The sequence below is a fragment of the Stenella coeruleoalba genome (assembly GCF_951394435.1).
Source record: "Stenella coeruleoalba genome assembly, chromosome: 18".
In the NCBI taxonomy this organism is placed as follows: domain Eukaryota; kingdom Metazoa; phylum Chordata; class Mammalia; order Artiodactyla; family Delphinidae; genus Stenella; species Stenella coeruleoalba.
Window position 1 is genome coordinate 50,175,588 of NC_137164.1, and position 26,003 is coordinate 50,201,590.

At 39.4% G+C, this 26,003-nt stretch overlaps 1 protein-coding gene across 14 annotated transcripts in view; it reads left to right on the forward strand.

Moving 5' to 3' along the window:
• SCEL (sciellin) overlaps positions 1-26,003 on the forward strand; it is a 334,162-nt gene that overhangs the window by 125,704 nt on the left and 182,455 nt on the right. For 8 of the 14 annotated variants that reach the window (XM_079903393.1, XM_079903382.1, XM_079903395.1 and 5 more), the window contains 2 exons: positions 1,536-1,626; positions 9,120-9,394. The exons of 5 other annotated variants lie outside the window; for them this stretch is intronic. In XM_079903393.1, the coding sequence (XP_079759519.1) occupies positions 9,345-9,394 (50 nt within the window). In that variant the 5' untranslated portion in view covers positions 1,536-1,626; positions 9,120-9,344. The remainder of the gene's footprint in view (positions 1-1,535; positions 1,627-9,119; positions 9,395-26,003) is intronic. One more of the 14 variants, XM_079903391.1, reaches the window with a different exon arrangement.

Here is a 26,003-nt window from a genome sequence, read left to right on the forward strand (position 1 = left end):
TGTTATGTATATTTTATCACAATTTAAGAAATAAATTTAAAAAGAAAAAAAGAGTTTGAAATGACTCTAGCTGCATCTCCATGTTTATCCCTTTTCCTAGTTTAAGAGGGGTATAAGTTACACTTCTCTAAAGTTCTCTGTCTCTACTGATTTAAGGCTGAATAAAATGTCACCAGCAGTTCTTTTGCCTCTTTTAATATGTACCTCTTGGTAGGCCACCAGCTCTGAGACGTATCTATGTGGCTCTGACTTCAGGTAAAATAAAGTTGCATCTAGCATTTATTTTACAATTACAAATATGGAAGGAAAATTAAGAAAAATAATGTTGTTGTCTTAGAAAATTGCTTTTTTGGAGATAGTGTACATGACGGTTAACATTAAAGATGTGATATTATCATGTCTTTTTACTATTGAACATATTTAAAATGTACATTTGGGCATCAAGTTAAAGATATTTATAAAATACTTTCTTATTTGCGAAAGTGAACTCCACCTATTGCTGATATTCTTCTTGTTCCCTTATGAATATTTGACTGAATCTTACAGTTCTTTTATTTTTTTTTGAAGTAGGCTAATAGAAGGCTTTTTAAAAGTAGGCTAATAGGCTAAAGTAGCCTACTTACTTAAAGTAGGCTAGTGATGCCTTCAAAGGTTGTTTATTTTCTGACATAATAACTATATGGTATAACTATCAAAAATACCTTTATGTGTCAAAGATTCATGCCAGTAACACTATAGTGAGAATGATTTTTCCATTTTTTAAAGTAGAGACAGTAATTTATCAGGTGTTTTAAAATCCAGATTTTCATCCAAAAACTTGCCTGAGATTTATTTTAGAAGAGTTGTTTTCCCTCACAGGATGGTGGTAAAAGGCAAGAAGACGTGACTCCAAGAACCTAGACATATTTTGACAGACTATGAAGCATCTTGAATTTCCCCCCTTAATTAGTCCATTTTTATTATGAGTCTATTGTTAAGTGTTTTTTTTTTTTGGTTTCTTGTGGGGTTTTTTTGCGGTACGCGGGCCTCTCACTGCTGTGGCCTCTCCCGTTGTGGAGCACAGGCTCCAGACGCGCAGGCTCAGTGGCCATGGCTCACGGGCCCAGCCGCTCCGCGGCATGTGGGACCTTCCCGGACCGGAGCATGAACCCGTGTCCCCTGCATCGGCAGGCGGACTCTCAACCACTGCGCCACCAGGGAAGCCCTATTGTTAACTTTTGACAGAAAAAATTCATAAATACTTAATTATTTTATGGATAAAGTAATTTAAAATAAAACAGTCATTACAAAGAATAATCAATAACGTGTAGCATTGTGTTGAATTTAAAGGTGAAAGCATTTATAATGCAAGCACAAACACACTTGGAAGTTTCAGGAAAGTTATTAGCATAGAAGGCGAATAAGCCATGAGCGGGGGCAAGGGCAGGGATGGATGAGGCAGGACTTTTATTGTTTTTTTAATTAAAAAAATTTTTAATTTGTTTTTTAAATTTTTATTGGAGTATAGTTGATTTACAATGTTGTGTTAATTTCAGGTGTACAGCCATTTCTCAGCCATAAAAAAAGAACGAAATAACGCCATTTGCAGCAACATGGATGGACCTGGAGATTATCATACTGAGTGAAGTAGGTCAGACAGAGAAAGACAAATAGTGTATGATATCACTTATATGTGGAATCTAAAAAAGGGGAACAAATGAACTTACTTACAAAACAGAAATAGAGTTACAGATGTAGAAAATAAATTTATGGTTACCAGGGGGTAAAGGGAGGGAGGGATAAATTGGGAGATTGGGATTGACATATATACACTACTATATATAAAATAGATAACTAGTAAGGACCTACTGCATAGCACAGGGAACTCTACTCAGTACTCTGTAATGGCCTATATGAGAAAAGAATCTAAAAAAGAATGGTTATATGTATATGCAGAACTTTTATTGTTAAATGCTTCTCAGGCCGCATTGATCCTGGCTTTGGACAGATTCCTTAATTATTTTTTCCTCCCAAATCATCTGTTGCAAAATGGAGAGTTTCAAGTGCTCCCAGGAGGTGGTTAGTTCAGTGAGAGTGAATTTCATGGTGAAAAGTCCATGTAACTGGAGTCCACTGAGAGTCAGTTATTCCCTTGTGAGTGGTTTGAATTTATTTTGAGTCGGTCTGAGTAAATGTCAAGTGTTTTATCACATGGGTAAAGTGAGCTTTTCTGTGGCATCTCTTATGAAAGCCAGAAATCATGGCAGGGATGGGGCAACTCCTCAATCCTTTATGGGCAATTCACAAATCCAAACTCTTCTGAAAACTCAAAGACTTTGTTTTCATAGCTTCACTGGTGATAAATTTGGACCTGACTTGATGTGGGGCTATTTGTAGTTTTAACTGGTTCTACTTATTATAAATATTTGTACATTTAGCTGTGGAAATATTAGTGTTTGATTACAGTTGCTACCCCAGATCCTGCCGGGATTCTTCCATAATGTAGTATGTGTACCATGTTACTCCAAAAATCAGAACATTTCTGAATTCCCAGACACTTCTGGTTCAAAGGCTTTAAAAAAAGGGATTTAGGTCTATACCACTATAAACATTTTTATTACTACTACTAAGTAATGATAATCTTTTATGAAAAAAAGATTTATTGTATGCACAGTATGTTCCAAGCACTGTGCTAAGTGCAGGATATATAATAGCAAAGAAAACATATATAGTCCCTGATGTCTAGTTGAGGAGACAATCACATGTACAGCCATATAATTACAGATACATATATATGTATGTGTATATTTATATATAATTATATCAGATATATAATTACATATATGTAATTTTACATATATAAAAATATAAATAAATATATAATTACATATAATATTGTATATATTAATATTAAATATATTAATTTATATTATAGATAATTATAGGTAACTATTATAGATAATCACATGTACAGCTAAATAATTACCAATTGTGCTAAATAGAGTTCAGGAAAAACCGGGAGAAGTTATAGTTTAGATTGGTGAATCAAGAAAATATTTGAATGGAAATCTGCATGGTTACTCAGAGGAGGCAGGTAAAGGGGATGGGAAAAACATTCTATCCAAAAGAAACAGGTTGTGCAAAGTTGCAGGAGTAGGAAACATCTTGGCCAATGTAAAGGGTGGAAGAATACCATGTACTTGGTGCATGGCAAGGGATGAGAAACTGAGATGAGATGAAGCTTTAGAAGTAGGCAGAGGCTGGATTATTTGAATGGGCCATGGAAAAGACAAATTTTATTCTATTTGCTGGTGAGTGATACGATCAAATTTAATTTTAAAGTGATCATTCTAGGATATCATAGGAATTCTCAGAATGAATTGAAGATGCACAAAATTTTAAGGAAAAAAAATTCAGATGACAGATGTTGGAGGTAAGACCAGTATAAAGGAAGTAGAGGTGAAGAGAAAAAGAGTCAAAATTTCATTTGGAGAGAAGATTGGCAGGGCTTAGTAATGAATTGGCCATTACTTGGTTGAGGAAGAGACTTGCTCTTTTCTGAGTGAATGGAGGTCTCATTTGCCAAGATGGAGAAGACCGGAAGAGGAGTGTGTTGGCTACGACTGCAGTGAGGGGAGGGCAAGAGTTCTGTTTTGGACATGTTAAGTTCGTGATGTCTGGAGGATATCCAAGTGGACATGTCAAGGGGACATTTGGCTACACAGATCTGGAGCTGAGCTCTGTATTTGGAGGCTATTCGTTTGGAAGTTGGAATATAGATAGATTTAAAACATACGAATGGATACAAATATTTAAAGAATGAAGATAGAGAAGAAGGTCAAAGGCTGATCTTCTGCACTGTTGAGGAATTTCCACATTTAAAAATCAGGTAGAAGAGGAAAAGCGAGCAATGGGGAGTGAAAAGGAGCGGCCTCACCATTGGGAGAGGAGCTTGGTGAGTGTGACGTCAAAAAAGCTGGGAGAAAAGAGGTTTCAAGAAGAAAACGCTTAAGAATTGTGAATGCTGCAAAGCGGTAGTAGGGAAGGGTCTAAACAAACTCCTTGTTTGTGACAGCAAGGGGTTATTGGTGGTCTCAGCAAGAGCGCTTATGTAACTGGATTGTGGTGGGCCAACCAGTGATGGGGTAGGGAGTTCTTTTCAGAAACAGAAACAAAATGACAGAGATAGAGGCAGGAACAGAGATGATTTAGAAGATGGAGCTATGGGAGCTTGAGATGGTAGATCTTAATCGGGAATTTATGATGACCACTTAAGCAAATAGTAATAAAGGGTTTGGCTTGAGCTGGAGAGTCTGGAGATGGTGCTGGCTTCAGGCATAGAATGACCTGCATCAGGGGTCGGCAAACTCTGGCCCTCAGGACAAATCTGTTCTTGTAAATGCACGTTACTGGAACACAACCACAGACATTAAAAAAAAAAGAAGAAGATGGAGCTATGAGTGCATGTTTGAAGAAGTAAAGCAGGTGCAGAATATGCCTGGGAGAGGAGAAATCCAAGGAATTGAGGCTACTACTTATTCTGTATAAGGGTACTAAGGGTTTTATACACTTCAATCCATTTTAATTCTCACAACACCACTAGGAATAAGTATCACAATTGTAACAACTTGTTACATTCCTAATGGCTAGAAAGTCTAATAAGAATGGTCTCAGGCTACATTCCAAATGGCTAGGAAGTCTAATAAGAATGGTCCCAGACTTAGTCATATCTATTAGAAATATCCTCGAGTACAAAGTAAAGTGAGATGCTCCTCTGCTGCTCCCTTTGCTTGCCTTCCAGTCACTGCCAAGTTTGCTCTCAGCAGGGCTCACACAGTCTCATCCTCATTTCCACCTGGTCCTCTGCCCTGTCCCTCAGTCCTGACTTTATGTCACTGTGCTACTTTACTTACCTTAGTTAAGTTCTCTTTGTATTGTATTTTCCCATTCTTGGGAAGCACCCATAAGACCAACAAAAGCTAATATTGATCACTTTTCACAGCACATCTTGGATTTATTCACTTAATTATTAAGTGACTACTGTGTGCTAGGTACTATACTATTGATATATAGTGGTGAACAAGCAGACATGGAGATTATGTTCTAATATATATGTATGGATGGGGGGCGCAAATGGCTGGCAAGTGAACCAATACTTTAAAAAAAAGATAATTTTGGGTAATGATGAATTCTATGAAAAAATAAATCAGGGCATTGTAATAGAGAACTGAATGTTTCCTTTAGATTGGAAAGTCAGGAAAGTTCTCAATATTATTCTAAAAGACCGCTCTCTACTGAAGGTGGGGATGGAAGCAAAGAGAGCCTGCCTTGCCCCACGGGATGAAATGAGAAGAGTCTAAGCGAAACGGTGCACCTCAGACTGGAACTTGAACCTACGTGCGGGGACTCAACCCAGCTAAACCCCAGATTGGGACTTGAACCCAGGGTCTTTTAATTAGAATCATTCACCTGGTGTCTGGATTACTGAGGTTCAGATTCTTTGTGTCTCAGCACAGAAGGAATTCAGCGAGAGGCAAAATGGTAGGCAAGAAGTAGATTTATTAATATAGAACGCTTGTGAGGAATACAAGCGGGCAGGTGAGGGGCCTCTGTCCCGAGAACTAGCGGGCTCTGTTCTTATAATCAGAGGAAAGTGGGGAGGGGGGAAAAGACCACCTTCTTCCTCATTCTTTGAGTAGACATCAGGCTTATATCACTAGCTCCTCCTTCGCATCGTGCAGGAGAGTGTTTGACCCTACGGAGTCAAACTAAGACTGTCATGATGCTTATTCAAATCAGCAGAAGGGTGGTAACATATACTAAGATATGTTAAATCATCTCAGGTTTCAGTATAATGAGGATCTCCTACTTTGGAATGTTACCTTTCCCTTATGTTCCTGTCCTTGGTTCTAAGGATCATTATCTTGCTGGACTTGACCAGCAGGATGCAGGCCTCATTTTTTTCACTTCATGACCTGGGGCATATCTCATGCTTTTATTGATGGCTTTATAGTTAAGTAAGCCTGCTTCCTTCCATGTTGTTCCAATAGCTTTCTTGAGCGATCATTAACTTACAGTGGTCTCTGCAAGTTCCCTAAGTTTCCGTCTCTATCTATAATACCCTAGTGGGACTTCTGAAACCACCTATGCAGCTATCCTACTCTATTCCTAGCCAAAGGAGTGAAGGGGAAGGGAACCTGGTCCAGGTCCTACCCCCATTTCAGAGATAAAGATCCAGAGGGCAGAGTTACCTAGGCTACTCAAGCACATTTGACTCAAAAGGGATGACATTAAGATTCCAGCCTCTTGCTAGTTATTCTTTGAACAAAAGCACTAGTTCTAGACCTACAGTAGTCTCTTGGAAGCCTTGGACAAAGTAATCTACCTGGCTCTGCAAATGAGGCTATTACTAGCCCTATTATCTTAGAACTAAGTGATGTATGTACAAAGGCGCTGTGAATGGTTTGAAGACAGTGGGCGATATCAAATCAAAATTTTCATGACCCTACCATGTCATCATTGTGAAATGTCATTTTTTTAGATAGTTGGGTTTAAAAGCCTGCCAAAGTTCACGTAGTCCCTCCCTTCTTTTCAAGGAAGGAATGTGCCTAAATTTTCCCAGGAAGATGGGAACTCCCTTCAGAGAAATAGATTGCTCAACCTTGTTTGGTGGCAGCCAACTCCAGAGAATCACAAAAATTAGGGCAGGATTTTTTTTTCATGTCTTACCAAAAGTGCTGCATAGAAATTCAAGGCTCTGCACAATGGTCTGTGCTTCACTGTGGCAGAAAAGGATCCAGAAATTGCTATTGCTTGATTGGTGTGACAGTCCCCTCAAGATTCTGACAAGATACCTGGGGTGTACCTTGACCTGTAACTATGGAGCGTGGCTTGGGAAAGTATGGGGAGGTACTTCTGCTGATTAGTCTTTCAGCTTGTATCCAGTTTAGGGGACTATAATTGACAAAACCAGGAAATAGACTATCTATTTTAAAGGAAAGCTAAGGGAACGAAATGACAATTAAATGGTTAAAAATAAGATTTATGAGGGAAAATTGAAGAAGATGGGGAGTGATGATGAGAAGGCTGAAGGGATCAGATCCAAGACTGGTGCTTGTTCCTATTTTCTCCTCATTCCTGAGCAGGACCTCAAGGTCCCTTTGAAAATCCTCTGGAATGTCTCAAGGAATCTCTCCAAGCCCTGCTTCCTACTCCCATCCTGAACCTCCTTCTTCTCGTCTTCCTCCTCCGTTTCTCCCCCATTTCTTCAAACCTGGTTTGTTTCTCCCTACCCAAGCCTTTTGTTAATTGTTTTATTAAGCTGTGCATTTTCTGGGTCTCCACCCTTTTTGTTAAGAACTATTTATCACTCCCATCTAGTGATTAACCAAAGGAAGACTTCCTGTTGGTTTCTGGCACATAGCTTTGCTTACCAAATGTTTTTTTGAATTGAGTATTCACAGTAGCTTTGCCAGGGCTATCTTAAGTTAGTCTGGAACTTTGTGAATGAGTGACAGAAAAAGGGAGAAAACAGTAGGTCTCTGTATTCACACCAGTTGCTAGCAGCTTGGTATCCCATTTCAGCTCACGCTGATGAAGATCTATAGAAGAACATTAACTTTCTCAGACTGGTGTATTAGTTGGGACAGGCCAACTGCTCTGATACAGAACTTTAAAGTTTCAAATATGGATTAGAAATCCAAAATAAAGTTTACTTGTCACACATATTACAGCCTTCACCTGGTTGGCTGGCTCTACTGGGCAGCTTTACTCCAAGCAGCAGTGTAGGCTCTGGATCCTTTTCTTTATTCTTAGACTTCTCCATTCAATGGGTGCAAGGGGGGGAAAGAGAGAATATTGTGTGTGTGAGCCCTGGAATACATATATATTACTACCCATACACTGTTCATTCTATTCATATTACATTCACCAACACCCAGTCACAGGGCTACATCCAGTGGCGAAGCCGGCTATGACATGTTGCCCAAAAGTGTGCTTGGGAAGAAAGAAAAATTCATTTGGTGAACAACTAACTAGTTGTTGGCACAGATGCTGTGAGTGATTCTGTTTCTATTAATTACAAACAGCTCTAACTAAAAGCTAAGAAAAAATACTGCAGCCTCAAAGGGTATATACAAAGTCCTCAAAGATTCTTTCAGTTGGGAAACCATTATACTTTGACATATTGAGTTATGGAAATGGAGTTAAATATATGAAAGTATATTGAAGGTTGTAATATACATGGTTGACATAACAGAATTGTAACTCTGCCAATATATTCCATTTTCCCATGGCAAAACAATGATCAGTATTTTAGTGTACACTGAAGACAGTTCAGTCACACTTTGCCATGTTTGCAGGGTGTTTGACCCCTTCCCATTTGTCTCATTTTTCATATTTTTAAAAGACGAAAAGCTCCTGTGTTATATCTGCTTACATGTGTGATCATGAAAGAACGAATGAACAAATGAAAGAGCGAGGAAGAGGGAAGAGAGAATTTTCCTTGTATACTAAACGGGAAAATCAGGCTTAGTGTATAAACATCCTTGCACTTATTTCATATGACCATTTCCTGTGCCATTTTGTTAAACAATTGATCCCATTAAATTTTGAGGTTTTTCTGCCAACTCTGAAAAACAGGCAGAATTTTATTTCAGTGTTTGTTTTCGCACTGGTTTAATAATTTTTCTTTTCTTTTAGTTACACCAGATTATCCCTACGTCTATCAGCCTTCAGTCCCAATACAAGAGTGCTATGAGCTTCTGGGTAGAGTACATATTAAAAACAATGAAAGTGCAAGCAATTTCACAAACACAATAACCTGGAGGAGGTTTGGAAAGAAAAGCAGAGCCTGGAGAGAATAAGTAGAAATATAGCTACAAACCAGATAAAAGATCAAAGAGTCCAACTTTTTCCTAAAACATCCAACTTTATAAAACTATCCTCATGGGAGCTACATGGCCCATTCCAGTGGCATTACTGAGTGTGAAGGTGGAAGAGACAGGAAGGGCTTCAGAGTAGAACAACAAGTGGTCTGCACTAGCTCCGGCAGATTAGGTTTTGAAAATTCTGTATATATTCAAGAAACTAGAGCTTACTGTCTTTCCATATAGTCATTCTTTCCTTTCTTCCTCTTGTAGAGAGTATCTCCAATATGAGAGATGCTGTGCTAGACATGACCCGGGCCATACATCCTATGGAGGAGTATCACTTAATATTGTCCAGCAGCTCAAGAACCAGGAGGTTGACTATCATTGGTGCAGAGGTTGAATAAGTCATGCTTCAAGACGCCATAGCCTGAGGCAGCACCAATACCTGTGAACAAGGTGGAGACCATCTCTGGAAGCTCTGGGTCTTGCCTCTGGATGGAGGTTTACATTGCACTAGAAGCGAAGTGCCCAGGGAATTGTGTTGGGTGAGTCCCATCCCTTGCTTACCTTCTGTCTTTGCAGTCTCATTCATCGGGTCAACATTCATTGAATTTACAAATGTGCAAGACAGTCTGGACAATTGAGCAGTGCGTGAGACGCCACTTGGCGTTTTAAGACTTTACAGTAGCTATAAGATGCACAGGGCCATCTGAAAGATACAGTTAGAAACTACAGGGTTGTATATCTCTCCTGATGAGATTAAAGAAGCTTCAGAGAGGAATCTCTAGAATCTATTCCACTGCATTTTAACTGGGTGCCCCAAGTCTCAAACTTGCAGGCACTTTGGGATCCGAACTTTCACCCTTACATATGACTAATTTATTTTACAGCCTGCCCTGAAATTTACATAGTGTAGGCTATATTCTTTGCCTGTAGTAGAACCTGCTATACAAAACCGCTTTGGTGCTCAGAACCCTTGTAGCTTATGAAGGCCTCTTCAGTAATCTTGGGAATCACTACTCCAGATTCCCCTGTCTCTTACAGTAAGTAGAATGACTCCAGTGATTCCAAGTGGCCACATATTTAAGGCATGCCTGATTCTACTGCTCCCTTGCAAATCTGCTCTGCAGAAGGAAAAGGAAAGGCAAACCCAAGGTCACATAGATAGAGAGGAGTTTAGAATAAAATATGGTCAGAAGAACCATTGTAAGATGGTTTACATTAGACCAAATGATTTACTTTTCTTTGCATTCATATGAAAAATACATATTTCCTGACAAAAATATAAGTAAATATGTTCAATATATGAATTGCAGCTATGTTTTAGACAAATGGTTAGAGAAACTGTCTTAGACCTAACTATCACATTTATTCCTTTTTACTGCCAACAAGTTAGGATTAGTCATCTCACCCTGAAGGAACAAGGATAAGGTTATTTCCCATTGTCTCAGCTTGAAGTGCCTTTTTCCCCCAAGGAGCCAGGGTGCTGTTCAGGGAAGTCCCAACGACGGCTGGCTGAGCTCTGCTTGAGGAAATCAAATGTGTTCTGTCCTTATTCATTACATTCATGCCTAGAATCCCTAAAGATAGTTTAGTTAGTTTTAACCTTTGCAAACTATATTTTATAACCACAGTTCCATGGTCAATTGAACACAAGCTGATTTGGGAAAAGCCTCTTGCATGAGATATCACGGTATACAGATTTTGTTTTCTACTTTAAAATGGCTAAGAGAAAAATTATAGACTGGAAATAAAGGAAAATATTCTATGCTGAGGAACTTAAAATACTTTTTATCTGTAACGTCTAGGATTCTACATAACGCTTAGAATTAATTCCTGTTCATACCCTCCCCACTCCTAGCCCAATTCTCCTTTTGGAAAGATTTTTAAAGAATAAGAACTGAGTGCTTCAGTGTCTGTCACCATTTTATCTGCATTTTCACAAGCATTTTAGCAATTTTGTGAGTCATTTTGTCCTCACCTCCCACAAATAGTGTGGGCTAAATGGAGCTATAGGATTTTTTTTTTAAAGTAATAATTCTGACTTCTGAATCTAAAAAGACATCGCTTACATTAAAAACACACGTAGATAGTAAGTGATCCACCAGTACAGCTGCCTCTGATTGTTCCATAAGGCTGATGCCAGTGACTTCTGTTTTGGTGTGTTATCCTTGATCTCTTGCTGTTTTGGAAGCAGTGTTAAATCAGAGCGTGTTGGGGGACTGACCTCATTGCATCGTATGTGCTGATTCACTGTCCTACAACTGTTGTCCCTAAGGCACAGGGCAGACTTCGAACTGTCGTCACACTGCCATGGAAATGTGCGCCAGTAAAAATCCTTGCAGGCTTGTGTGATATTTTTACTGCTTTTTCCCATTAATGTTACATTAATGCAATCAAGGAGACGCTTTGTTCTCTCCCCCACCCCTGCTAAACAATCAAATGCTTTTAAAATCCTGCAAAACAGCTTTCATTTTAAGGTTCTGATCCAGGGACTTGCCTTGCTACATTACCCAGTGTTTTTACTGTCCCCTAGTGGCTGTTTTGAATATCTTTCAAAAAGAGAATTTGTCTTGCTTCTTTACAGCGTCTCAGATAAAAACCTGTGGGCTGGGAGCTGTCCTTGAAAAATGCGACGCTTTCCTCTTTGAAAAGAACAAAAGAATAAAGGATGAATTTTAATCTCTATTTTGGCTTACCTTTGCTGCAGTTTGAAAACCCCAAACCTCTGAAGTGTTAAGTAAATTAACCCATGTCTGTGCAGCTTCCATCAGTGAATGCGATAGTTTAAGAATAGTCATTCTTTGGCGAACAAACTGCTTTTGTCTGTGCCACTCAGTTTAAGGGAGAACTACTTTTGGACTCCTATCCAAGCTCTTCATACTCTAAATGATTTCTGCTGTCCCTCTAATTATCAGCCAGGATGCTTATGTGTAATCACCAGCTTTCAGTAATTTAAATAGGTAGTTTTTCAGCCAACTATTTTTATTCAAAATGGGACAAAAGCTAAAATTGCATGTTGAATTTTATCCAGAAGCTGTCTTCTTTTAGTTCATGCCAACTGATGCAGAGCAATTGTTCATTTTCTTATGACATGTCAGAAGCACATTTTTACTTTATGAATCTAACCAACAATCCAATGCGAAGTCTACAATTTATGTCTCAGTTCAGTTGCTTACCAGAACCAGCAGGCAGGGCATTTTAAGATTTAATTCAGCGTACCGAATCGTCAAACGTAACCACACCCAAGCTCTGTTATTTTTCAGAGACTTTAAATGTTAGCTTTTCACTGTCCATTTGAATTTCAACGAGGATCATCTTGGTAGTTACATTTTTCACCAATTATAATAAAGATCATTTTGAATAATTTGTCAACATGAATAACATTACTACTTACTATTTCTGTAAGGACCCTAAAAGTCTTTGGTCTAAACTTTCTTTTATACTTTTGGGTACAAAGTGGACTCATTTCTTAATCTCGAAAGGAACTGAATCAGACAGAATCCAGATGCCTTAAGAAAAAAAAAGTCTCTTGTTTCAAACTTTCTTTTTTGGTCCAATAATGTTTGCCCTCTGGGCCAGCAAAAGAGGTCATTCTGAAAAGTCCCGAAGCAATTGCAAAATTGAGAAGCGAGGTTAAAGGTCTTCTGTTCTGTGAAATTTGCTATATTTTGCCAAGTCCCTGGTTTTGTATCGAAAAAGTTTCAGAGAAAGCTGTGTTTTCCTTTGTCTGGGTCCTTGTTCAGAACACGTCTATGAAGTGGGTAATTGCTATTAGCAAATGCAAATAGAAACAGTTGCCCCAATGCAGTTCAGTGGTCCTTTTGCCAGTTCCCAGGAGGCCCCTCTACCCACTTCCCTACTGTGGTTTTTCCAAGTCTTCATCCCTCTCTTCAAATCCTCCCCCGAACTCCCTACTCACCATCAGCAGGTTACCTTGGCTGTTACCTCACAGAGGAAATAAACTCTATTTACAGTAACTCCTTCAAGTCCCTTCCACTGAACAAAGACGCCTACCTCTGCAGTCTCAGGAGTGAGGCTGGGGAGAAGGGCAAGGAGACTCCCCTGGTTTTCCAAGACCCATCCCTCCACCTCGCTCCTGTCTCCTCGGGGATCTTGCTCTGTCCTGGTCTCTTCTCTCTCATGTATCTTCACTCTCCGACTCGTCACTGACTCGATTCTCTCAGCATATAAACCTGACACGATCTCTCCCAGAGTATTTACTTAGGGTCCATGAGAGTCCAAGCGACAGCTCCCAGCTCCCTCCTGAACACAGAGGCCACAGGTGGCTCCTGTGACAGAAGCTGCCATGCCTTCAGTTCTGTGGCCCTGCCACCCTGGCCTCAGGGGACTGCATTATGATGGGGGCTATAGCCAAAGGCAGCTCTGATGTGAGAGCCAAAACTACATGGTGTCTGTGTCCTGTTTGAATTCCTGTTTGCAAGCAATAGAAAATGATTCTGCCTAATTTAACCTCAGCAGGATGCTCACTGGAAGGATGTCCATGACTCACATATCTATAGGGGCCTAGAGGACCTGGGTTAGAAAAGAGGCAAAAGCCAAGGTGCTCTGAAGAGCTCTGCTGTGAGGAGGACAGCAAGTTACCCAGGAAGAGCAGTGTGTTCACTCAGCAGCTTCTGCTGCTGCTCCTTTGCGGGGGTGGTCTGCAGCTGTGCCTACATTCTTCTGACTGGTTTAGGCTGAGGACAGGCTTGCTCCTGCCCTAACTGTGCTGGGTGGGGAGAGGGTGCATTGGCTCATTGGCTACCGTTTGGGAAGTGGGTTCCATCCCTACAGCTACGTGCGGTAGGAGATTTCCCCCAAAAGGAGATTGGATTGCTCCCAGGAGTCTGGTGCTGGACAGCCAAAACCAACAACTGGGGACTATAGATGGTTCTCCAACACAGTTGTTACCGAGTCCAAGCTTGAACTGCTCACTGCATAACAGGCCAATAAACTGAGAGACGACGTCGTTGAGGCAAAAGGACTAGGACTTTATTCGGAAAATAAAGACTGAGAAGATGGTGGACTGGTGTCCCAAAGAACCGTCTTACTCGAGTTGGGATTCAGGCTTCTTTTATACTAAAAGGGGTGGGAGTGTGGCTGTTTGCTACAAACTTCTTGGTGCTGGAATCCTTTGTTCTTGCAGCTGTCCACATAGGTCTGGTCACAGTGTTTCTGTAAACCTCCAACAAGACAAATGCTATTCTCTGTTCTGCGATTTTTTTCTCTCTCTATGAAGGAAAAGTGTTATACCTTTAAGGGTCAGAGCCCTGAAAATGGGCTATGCTGTATATTTCAGGCTAGAGGCAACATTCTTTTACAAAGGTGCAGAGCCAGCTAAGCACAGGCAACAGAGCACAGAGGTTACAGCTAAAGGAATAGATCCAATATGGAGTCACGTTTGTTCTTTTCTGTTACACAATGACATGCTCTCCTGAAGAGCATGAATAGGAGACGCACATAACAGAGAAGCAGAAAGCAGTAGAAAGAGAGAAGCAATAGCAGAGAGAAGCAAAGATGAGATAGAGTCGAAGAGCTGGTGGGGCATAGAGAAGCCGTATCATGAAAATGGTAGACTCACGAGAGTAGATGGGATAGATTGGTGTCCACTCTCAGGAGGTGGTGAGACAACTGGTGACCATAGGTCCTGGGTTGCTTGGGACACTGGAACTGGCTTGATTCTGGAAAAGCATGTTGTGTTTCCTAGCTCTTAGGCTTTGGAGTCAGAGAATCATGGGTGTCCCTGAGATTCAAATCCCAGCTTCACCACTGGGTGACCTTGGACATGTTTTTTAACCACTGTATCCTCACTTTCCTCATTGGTAAAAATTGTACCTACGTCATCTAGTTGAAATAACAATAAAATGACAATTCATATAATGACAATGCATAGGCTTAGCATAGTTCATGGTACATTATATGTTAGCTGTTGTTATTACTATTTTATATCTCCCATGATTTTTCAAATGCAATTCTATTCCTATATCTTCATAGGAAATTCCAACTTACCTTTCAAGATCCAGCTCAGATGTTACCTTCTCTGCAAATCCATCCATGAATTTTCCCCTTGCCCCACGTGGAACTAATAATTCAGGTCAACACTTACTGTATGACTTCTATATGCAAGATATAGTATTTTTCTAGATGCTAGAAATATCAAAGATGCCAAAGACATAGTCTGGTTGCTCAACATCCTATAATCTAAAGGGAGAAACAAAGAAGTAAACACACAATTTTAATATTGATATATTCCAGTAAAAACCATGATAGCACTTTGCTTTGCATTTTCTTCCACCTAAATCATATGTCTATTGCAGCAATTTTGCCATTGTAATCTAGTTATTTGCATGTCTACCTCTCTTAGTAGGCTATGTACTTTTTAAGCTCAAGAATATATCTTTTTCATCTTTTTATCCCTAGAATATTAGGCACTCAATATGTTTGTTGAATAAAGTATGATTCCATTATGTTTTCACCAAAAAACTTAATTATTGATTTTCAGAGATGTCATTCCCAATGCGTAATTACTATTTAAGAGTAAAAGTTTTATTCTGAAATTCCACAAGTTACTTCCTTACCAAAAATGAAAGTTCAGTTACTGTTCAATGTATCACTTCTAATCTGGTTGAAATTTGAATGAGGGGAGGGAAATGTGTCTGGGGATTACTAGGTTGAAGCTTGGGATAAAGCACACATTCCAAGATGAAGCTCCGGGTTCGGGGAGCCATGAGGGGTAGAAGTAGGGCCAGAGGAGCAGGTGAGACAGAGATGGAGCTGCAGAGACATATGATGGGTGGGAGTAGTCCAGGGAGGAGGAGGGGGGAAGAGGAGGACACTCGGAGGCGTCCACCATGTGTGAGGGGGAAGAGAGTCCAGTGTGACTGGAGCAGAACAAGGGACAGAGCAGAGGCTAGAAAGGCAATGAGGAAGAGGGAGAAAGATTTTGATTATTTATTTGGGGAGTCTTGTGAAACATTGGTACATCTAACAAATGCTTGGCGAAGGTTGGATGAATTACGTAATTGTAACAAGGAGGGATGAATGGGAGTGTCAGAATAGTGGTCGCTGGTGTCAGGTGGGAGAGTCATCATCCCAGCTCCAGGTGAGGCAGGATGAGTGGAATAGACAAGGGACAAGGACCCAAGAAGTAGGGCTCGATCTGAATTGTGTCATCCCTTGCCTATGTGAGACCCATACCAAAAATACGTGTGGCTCCTCCAGTCACTCATGGGATCATTCATTCACCCATTTAAAATGTCACTTTCTCTGCTTTTGACTAGTTGGATCCATTTTGTCAATGACAATTTCTTTCATCTCTGGGTCTCTGGGTCTTTTTAAGTACAATTTGTGTTCATGGCCAAACACTGTTTGAAAACATAATAAAGCATTATGAGAATGCCAAATAACCAGATTATTTTTTGCTTATGTGACTTAGACTTGGCAATTTTACAATTTTGTTTTATCATCTTTGGCTGATTACCTTGATTAATCAAGCCAAACAGAAACAGAGCCCATTTTAGGTGGGAGCAGAACATGAGTGAGTGGACTTTGCCAAGGAGAGCTGACAATCTTTTAGAGCTGGAAATAACATTGCTCAATTTCATCATTTTGCAAATGTGGAAACTGAACTTAAAGAGGCCAAATGACTTGCCAAGGCCATGATGTAGGAATAGCAATAGGAGGCCATATTTCCTCCCCTTAGTTAAATCATTATAGAATCATTGATATCTGGTAGAGACAGTTGAAAAACTCTAGCACTGGGTAAGTGGAGGAGGAAGTTTTTAAAACTTTAAATCAGATTTTATTTACCTGTTCTTCATGTATAATCTCCATTCCAAGCAATATAGGGCCTATTTTGAGGATCAGTGAGGAATTTGAGGAGGACAATGAAATGATCAGATTTATACTTTAGGAAGTTATTCTAGCAGGAGTATTCTTCAGTACTATAAGTGACTTAAAACACTGTATCTATAAAAACCTTTTCACTGTTTGTTTTTTTTAAATTAATTCAAGGCAGTTCTTTTGGCATGATTCACATTTTGGATGTGTACCAGAAATATATTACCTTTTCTGCTATCATATTATTTCCAGATATGGCCATATGTTTCTCCTTGAGTTGACTTGATTTAGATAGTTGAAACTTTTGAGTTGCTTATAATAGTGATGACCTGTTTGGTATAATTCGTGCTCAGTGCTCTTTTAGAGCCCTATATATTATGTACTAATTAATGTACCTGTCACTTTGTAGTCATCAGAGGAGGCTCTCTAGGAATCTCCTTCAAAGTTAGAGTGTGAAATACCCTGTACTTACATAGTCTTTGACTTACTGCTATAGAATGAAACATTGCTATTTTGATTTATGAGGTCTGGGATATTAGTTTATTTATTAACTGTGTATGTGTGGGTAAAGCTGTGGGAAGAACAGTGGGACAGTGGAATAACAGTGTGGGACAGTTTGGTAGCAAAAAATCACAAGCTCAAAGTTCTTAATTCTCAGCTCAAGGCACCACTGAAAACCAGTCACTTTCTAAAGTAGCGCTAAATGAATAATCTCTGTCAGCCACAGTTGAAATGTGCACTCAAAGATTTAGCCTCCAAGTTGTTTACATCAATCTTATAACCTTCCCTTGTCTCTTATGTAGAAATTCCACCTTCAACTAATATAGGAGACTAAGCAGAGGTCCCAGCATTGGGTGGAGACCTGGGAGAGGAGCTGGGTTGCTCAGCATTCAAACCGTTAATGCCACTGCAAATCCATTCTGACCCCACCAGTGTGAGCACGCCCCAGGGGCTTTTGCAAGGACAACCTAAAAGAATTGCAAGATTTTATTCACTTATATTTGCAAAAAACTGGCTGATACACATAGGACTGAATTCAGAGGACTGTTAACCAAGGATGGAGGCACGCGATTTCGATGAAGCAGAATGTTTCACAGTTTGTGCATGCACCTACGTGCAATTCTATATTCAGCTGGCAGTGATTAAAGTTACTTTAGTTTAGTGATAAAATTTGGGCTCAAAGGTAGCCTAGACATTCCTGGTATAATATAAATAAGAAGAAATTAAGACTTAGAGATGGGAGTGAGTTTCCTGTGCGCAATCCATTCCCATAACTCCCAACTGTGGCCCCAAGTCCTTTCCACGGAGCCATGCGTTGAGAAATTCATCCAAGCCTTTAAGAAAATCGCTATAGAGGCTGTTCTTTGTGGACCTAGAATGCAGTGAGAGGAGACACAGTTGAAATGAGCTCTCTGATTTTACTTTGATACCAGAATCCCAGAGTGGCAGAAGCCATGTAGCAGCCATTGAGGCAGCTGGGGTTTGGATAGCTGGGGGAGGAAGGAGAGGCTGAGTCAATGTGGTAATCAGGGTGGTCCTATCCCTAGAGACCTCGTATTTGCTAAATACTCATGGGCATTCTAAAAATGAACTATACGTACAGCACACCGAGAGAGTATTTGATTTGTAAAATAATACCTATATCAACTAAATCCCCAACACTCTAGCTAGGTACAGTAATCAGAGGTCCAACTTGAACTACCACATAAGAAAGTGTTGGCCTTTTTACCCAATTTCCAAACTTAAATTCTCGGTACTGAAAGGAAGGCTACGTAGTCTTGAAAAACAATTCACTTTTTCAAGTGTGTATCTCTTCCAGCGTCTTCTGCAAAGGGACCTTCAGCTATTGGGATGACTGGACTTTGGGAAAGGGAAATGCCTAGACCTTTCAGGTTTAGTACAACAGTTGCTCTGAGCAACTAGTTCCTGAGGGTCCAGAGCCCTGCTGTGACCTATCGGTCAGTGTGAGGGTTTATGGGGATCAGGTAATAAACGGAGTTTTGAGCTGAATCTACATCAGTAGAACCTGGACTCATCTCTGTTACTTAGCTCTGTTCCTGATTTTATGATTGGAATGAAAACTCTCAGCAACTACAAAATCCCTTTGTTGACCCTGACACATGGAAAAAAGGTTATAATGATAAAAAGAGGCCAGTGGAAGCCCCTAGAATTCTTCCTAATGGTTTTCAAAAAATACTTAATTCACCCATTAAACAATTTGTACTGATTGCCTACTCTATGTCAGACACTATGCAGTGGTCATTTATTAGTGAACAAAACAAACAAAAATTTCTGCCTTGATGCAGTAAAAGTCCTGGAGGAAGAACACAAATTAATAAGTGAAATACGTGGTATGTCAGGTAGTGCCATGGAAAAAATAAATTGGGTTTGGGGTCGGGGGAGGGATTGCTTCATTTCTCACACAGCCAGTTAGGGTTAGAATTGAGGGATTGGGGGCTATTGTGGAGGTCCTGGACCTCCTGAGGTGACCAGTGTAAACAAAGATTGAGAGAATAATGAAATAATACATGATACAAAATGCAAAAAATAATAAATAAAAAAACCAATTTCATATGGTGGAAGGAATCACAAAATCACCAGCAGGGACTTGAAAGATGCAAGGGTGATGATTCCCTATCCCATGTCCATGTTAAATGTGTCATTGTGGCAGATGCAGATGGCAGATTGGTGTTGGAGGAAAAAGTATGTTTCTCTAACAGGATTTAAGCTAAGAATGCAACATAGCGAATCGAGCTCATCGTGGGTGGTCAGTCAATACCATGTTATATCTTTGAGTTATCATCCTACTTGATACTGTGAACGTTTGCATTGATACATTTGATATTAATCTTTTTTAAACATCTTTTATTGGAATATAATTGCTTTACAGTGGTGTGTTAGTTTCTGCTTTATAAGAGTTAAAGTGTTTGGCAGCTCAGCTGGTCTCCATGGAGTGGTGCTAGAGAGTCAAGTATAATATTTGACAGTGTTTGAATACTATCAGCCATAGCTTGATTGATTGTTATATTGTTTCATGAATGGCTTCCTTTTCCACTGTTTTATCATCATTAATCAGTGGGGTAACCTGCTGGGTGTTGCTGTCTAAACTGAAATTAAAATCTGTTTGTTCAGGATGGTTTCATGGAAGCTTAGTACAGTAAGAGAAGAATGATTTATGCAGAGGCTTATCTTTCAGCACATTCGTTTTCAGAACCCACTCAGTTTGATTATATAGAGTGAAGCTTTTGTCCTTGAGCTGGGTAACTTTGGAGTTGATTCCAAACATTAAAGTACAAAGAGAAGATTTCCTCCTCTTTAAGTAGTTCTTTGCTAACAACATTAAGAAAAATAATGTCAGTTCACTTTTCTGCAGAGTATGACTTGCCTGACTTAAATTATCTATGCTAGTTTTATTTTTGTTATAAAAAGTTTTTTCTTCTGTTATAAAATAAATATATTTATTATAAAAAATCTGGAAAATTCAGAAAAGTGGGAAGGAAATGTACTCATTTTCTATCGAAAATTTAATTGCATGACAATTTACCACAGGCTTAGTAGCTTGAAACAACATACATTTATTATCTCACAGTTTCTGTGGGTCAGGAGTCTGGGCACAGCTCAGCTGGGTCCTCTGCTCAGAGGCTGCCTTCATGGTGTCACTAGGGACTGTAGTCTCATCTGAGGTTTATGGTATGATTCCAAACCCAAGTGGTTGTTGGCCAAAATTCATTTCCTGCAGCTGTAGAACTCATTATAGCTTACTTCTTTAAGCCCCAGGAGTTCCTCCTTTCAGGGAAGATCTGGGCCAGCTTTCAAAGGACTAACCTGATTAGGCCAGGCCCACCCAGGCTTATCTTCCTTTTGATGAACTCAACTCACTGGTAAGGGGCTTTGATTATCACTGCAAAATCTCTTCACCTTTGTCATATGATGTAACTTAATCATGAGTGAGGTATCCCATCATATTCACAGGTCCAGCTAACACTCAAGGGGAGATGACTAAAATCACGGGTCATCTTAGAATTCTGCCAACCACAGCAAAAATATTCAAACAATCTATAATTACAAACTCAAAATTTTAAGGTATTTCTTTCCTGTGTTTGTGTGTGTGTGTGTGTGTGTGTGTGTGTGTGTAGAATGTTCTTTACATAAGTGATATTAAATTTTGCATAACATTTTTCTAAGCTTTACATTATTGAAAGTTTCAAATACACACAAAAGTATAATAAAAAGAAGACTAAATTCCTATGAACCCATCACCCAGCTTCAACATTATCATCATTCTGCAGTGCATAACATTTTGAAGCTTACTCCTTTATCATTAGTATTATCGTTATAGCAAGTTTCTCGATTTAGTGAAAAATCTTCAAAACATCATTCATCTATCTATGGAGTTAGCATATTTATGGAGTTAGAATCATTCATCATTCATCTATTTATGGAGTTAGCATAGCATCTATTTATGGATTATATACTAGGGTAGACTACTAAACAAAAAAGATAAGGCCCTGCCTTCAAAGAGCTTATTGTCAAAAAGTATCTTGCCGGGAAAAAGGCAATTTCAATATAGTATGATGTGTATAACTTGTAGTATGAACTGAGATTGCTAAGGGAGGGATAGATACCAAACCCAGTATCGAAGAGTCATAGGAGGTTTCCTAAAGGAGAAATATATGGCATATCATATGCCGTATATATTACTCTAAAATTTTTTTGTTGGTTGTTTCCTTATCTGGAACTTAAGCTTCATGTATCCATGGATTTTTGTCTGTTTCTTTTCTTTTTTTTTTTTTTTTGCTGCTGTACATGCAGTGTCTAGATGGTTGTCTGGCACATGGTAGGCAATCAAAAAATATTTGAAGGATAAGTAAGAAACACAGTAATTAGACAAAGGAGAGGAAGCCATAGGGACAGGGGACTGGAGTGCCGGAGATGGTGTTTTCTGAAAAGTACAGAGTATGAGCAAAATTCTAGAGAGAGGAGAATAGAGCTATTATTATTATTATTAACATTAGCATTTTTCCTCCGTACAGAATGAATGTCCTATGATTAATTAGTCCCCAGTGTTGATTATTTAGTTTAAAATTTCTATTATACAACTATGCATACTTTTGCTTATAAATCTTATACTTCTTAAGTATTATTTAAATAGACTGGAGTCCAGAATTGGAATGATTGGGACAATAATATGAACATTTTAGAGACTTTTGATGAGTGTATCTGAACCAGGGTTCAGTCAGAGAACAGAACCACAGAGAATAGTAAAAATGATTTATAATAAGAAATTATAAGACTTACAGAATTTGCGGGGAGAGTCTACGTTGAGCTTCCAGGAATAATTCTCAATTCCACACTCAGAACCAGGCTAGCAAGGGGACTGATTCCTCTTCTAGGAATGGCCAGGAAGCTACCACAGTTGCCATATGCAAAACCACACTGCATCAGCTGAAACCCAAGCCAGCAAATGGATGCCCCATATTTGACATCCGTAAAAGAAGTGAAGGAACACTAGCAATTCTCTTCATGCTGTCACTGTAAACCCAAATGCCTCCACATCTATGCTTGCCAAAAGAAATGCGGAAGCAACCTAAATGTCCATTGAAAGATGAATGGATAAAGAAGATGTGGTGCATATATACAATGGAATATTACTCAGCCATAAAAAAGCATGAAATAACACCATCTACAGCAACATGGATGGACCTCGTGATTATCATACCAAGCAAAAGAAAGACAAATACCATATGCTATCACTAGTACATGGAATCTAAAAAAAAAAACAAAAACAAAAGAACTTATTTACAAAAGAGAAATAGACCCACAGACATAGAAAACAAACTTATGGTTACCAAAGAGAAAGCAGGGGGAGGGATAAACTAGGAGGTTGGGATTAACATATACACACTGCTATATACAAAATAGCTAACCAACAAGGACCTACTGTATAGCATAAGGAATTATACTCAATATTTTGTAATAACCTATAAGGGAAAAGAATCTGAAAAAGAATATATATATATATATGTATAACTGAATCACTGTGCTGTACACCTGAAACTAACACAACATTGTAAGTCAATTATACTTAAATCAAAAAAACAAAAATGCCAAAGCAGCCAAGGATGGCCACTGCCTCATGTCTGCTTTCCAAATCTTACCAAGGGCGTAGACTTGTACCAACTTAAATCATACTAGAATCACACCTACAAGGGAATATGGACAATGAATTTTCAGTTTTCCGGCTTTGGCAGTTTAGCAGGTTACGAAGCCATTTTAGTGAAGGAGGTAGGAGTGGCTGCTGAGCACCAATCCACCACACCCACCAAAGTACAGGTCGCCAAATTGCTTCTAAAAGAATTATACAGGTCGTGGTCCTGTCAGGAAGGGACCCGATATGGGAAAGTGCTGGTTTCATAGCACCGTACCCATAGTTGTGTATGGTTTCCTAAAAGCCTCTGTACGAGGTAAAGTTTTGGATGAACTATAGTAGTTCCATACTGCTTTTGGCATCGTTTGATTACTCATGAGGTTGATCACTTTCCCAAATATTTGATAACGAGTACTGTTTTGTTTTTTGAAATGCCTAGTCATCTCTTTGCCATGAATCTATTAGGTTCTCAAAATACTTTTCCTAGTGAATTTGCATATGTACAGGCATACCTCAGAGATATTGTGGGTTTGGTTCTAGACCATTATTGCTTTATTTGTTCACAATAAAGTGAATATCACAATAAAGCAAATCACATGTATTTTGGGGTTTCCCAGCACATATAAAAGTTATAAAAGTCTACACTCTACTGTAGTCTATTAAGTGTGCAATATCGTTGTCTAAAGAAACTCATGTGTATACCTTAATTTAAAGATACTTTATTGCTAAAAAATACTGAACATCGTCTGAGCCTTCAGCAAGTTGTAATCTTTTTGCTGGTAGAGGATCTTGCCTCGATGCTGATGGCTGCGGATGGTCAGGGTGGTGGTTACTGAAGGTTGGGGTGTCTGTGGCAATTTCTTGAAATAAGACAGCAATGAACTATACACATCGATTGACTCTTTCATGAACAATCTCTCTGTCACATGCAATGCTGTTTGATAGCAGTTTACCCACAGTAGAACTTTTTTCAATATTGGAGTCAATCCTCTCAAACCCTGCCACTGCTTTATCAACTAAGTTTATGTAATATTCTAAATCCTTTGTTGTCATTTCAACAGTCTTCACAGCATCTTCACAAGAAGTAGATTTCATCACAAGAAACCACTTTCTTTGCTCATCCATAGGAAGTTCTCCTCAGCCATTAAAGTTTTATCCGCGAATAAGATCATCTATACACATTTTTTCAGATTCCATATATATGTGTTAATAGTGACCTAAATGGGAAGGAAATCCAAAAAAGAGGGGATATATGTATACGTATGGCTGATTCACTTTGCTGTACAGTAGAAACTAACACAACATTGTAAAGCAACTATACTCAAATTTTAAAAAAAATTTTTAAGTAAAAGGAAATTAAAAAAAAGTTTTATCAGCGATGGCAGCAATTTAGTCGCATCTTCAGGCTCCACTTCTAATTCTAGTTCCTTGCTATTTCCACCACATCTGCAGTTACTTCCTCCACTGAAGTCTTGAGCCCCTCAAAGTCATCCATGAGGGTTGGACTCAACTTCTTCCAAACTCCCGTAAATGTGGGTATTTTGATCTCTTTCCATGAATCATGAAATGTTCTTCATGGCATCTAGAATGGTGAATCCTTTCCAGGAGCTTTTCAATTTATTTTGCCTAGATCCATCAGAGAAATCACTATATATTGCAGCCGTAGCCTTATGAAATGTATTACTTAAATAATAAGACTTGAAAGTAAAAATTACTCCTTGATCCTTGGGCTACAGAATGGATGTTGTGTTAGCAGACATGAAAACAACATTAATCTCATTGTACATCTCCATCAGAGCTCTTGGGTGACCAGGTGCCTTGTCAGTGAGCAGTAGTATTTTGAAAGGAATCTTTTCTTCTGAGTAGTCATTCTCAACAGTGGGCTTAAAATATTCAATAAACCATGTTGAAAACAGACGTGCTGTCATCCAGACTTTATTGTTCCATTTATAGAGCACAATCAGAGTAGATTTAGCATAAATCTAAGGGCCCTAGGATTTTTGGAATGGGAAATGAGCATTGGCTTCAACTTCAAGTCATCAGCTGCATTAGTCCCTAACAAGAGAGTCAGCCTGTCCTTGGAAGCTTTGAAGCCAGGTACTGACTTCTCCCCTCTAGCTGTGAAAGTCCTAGATGGCATATTCTTCCGATAGAAGAGTATTTCATCTACATTGAAAATCAGTCATTAATTATCTTCATTAATTATCTTCATTAGTTATCTTAGCTAGCACTTCTGGATAACTCGCTGCAGCTTCTACACCAGCCCTTGCTGCTTCATCTTGCAATTTGATGTTATGAAGATGACTTTTTTCCTTAAACCTCATGAACCAACCTTTGCTGGCTTCAAATTTCCTCCTGCAGCTTCCTCGTCTCTCTCAGTCTACATAGATCTGAACACTTAGGGCCTTGCGCTGGATTAGGCTTTGGCTTAAGGGAATGTTATGGCTGGTTTGACCTTCTACCCAGGCCATTAAAACTCTCTCTGTATCAGCAATAGGCTGTTTCTTATCATTTGTGTGTTCACTGGAGTAGCACATTTAATTTCCTTCAAGAACTTTTCCTTTGCTTTCACAACTTGGCTAACTGACATAAAAGGCCTAGCTTTTGTCCTATTTTGGCTTCTGACATGCCTTCCTCACTAAGCTTAATCATCTAGCTTTTTTTCTTTTTAATTTTTTAAAAATAAATTTATTTATTTACTTTTGGCTGCCTTGGGTCTTTGTTGCTGCACGCAGCCCTTCTCTAGTTGCAGCGAGCGGGGGCTACGCTTTGTTGTGGTGCGTGGGCTTCTCATTGCAGTGGCTTCTCTTGTTGCAGAGCACGGGCTGTAGGCTCACGTGCTTTGGTAGTTGCGGCATGAGGGCTCAGTAGTTGTGGCTCGCAGGCTCAGTAGTTGTGGCACAAGGACTTAGTTGCTCCACAGCATGTGGGATCTTCCCGGACCAGGACTCGAACCCATGTCCCCTGCATTGGCAGGTGGATTCTTAACCACTGCGCCACTAGGGAAGCCCAATCATCTAGCTTTTGATTTAAAGTGAGTGACATGCAACTCTTCCTTTCACTTGAACACTTAAAGGCCACGGTAGGGTAATCAATTGCCCTCATTTCAATGTTGTTTTGTCTCAGGGAATAGGGATGCCTGAGGAGAGGGAGAGAGATGGGGA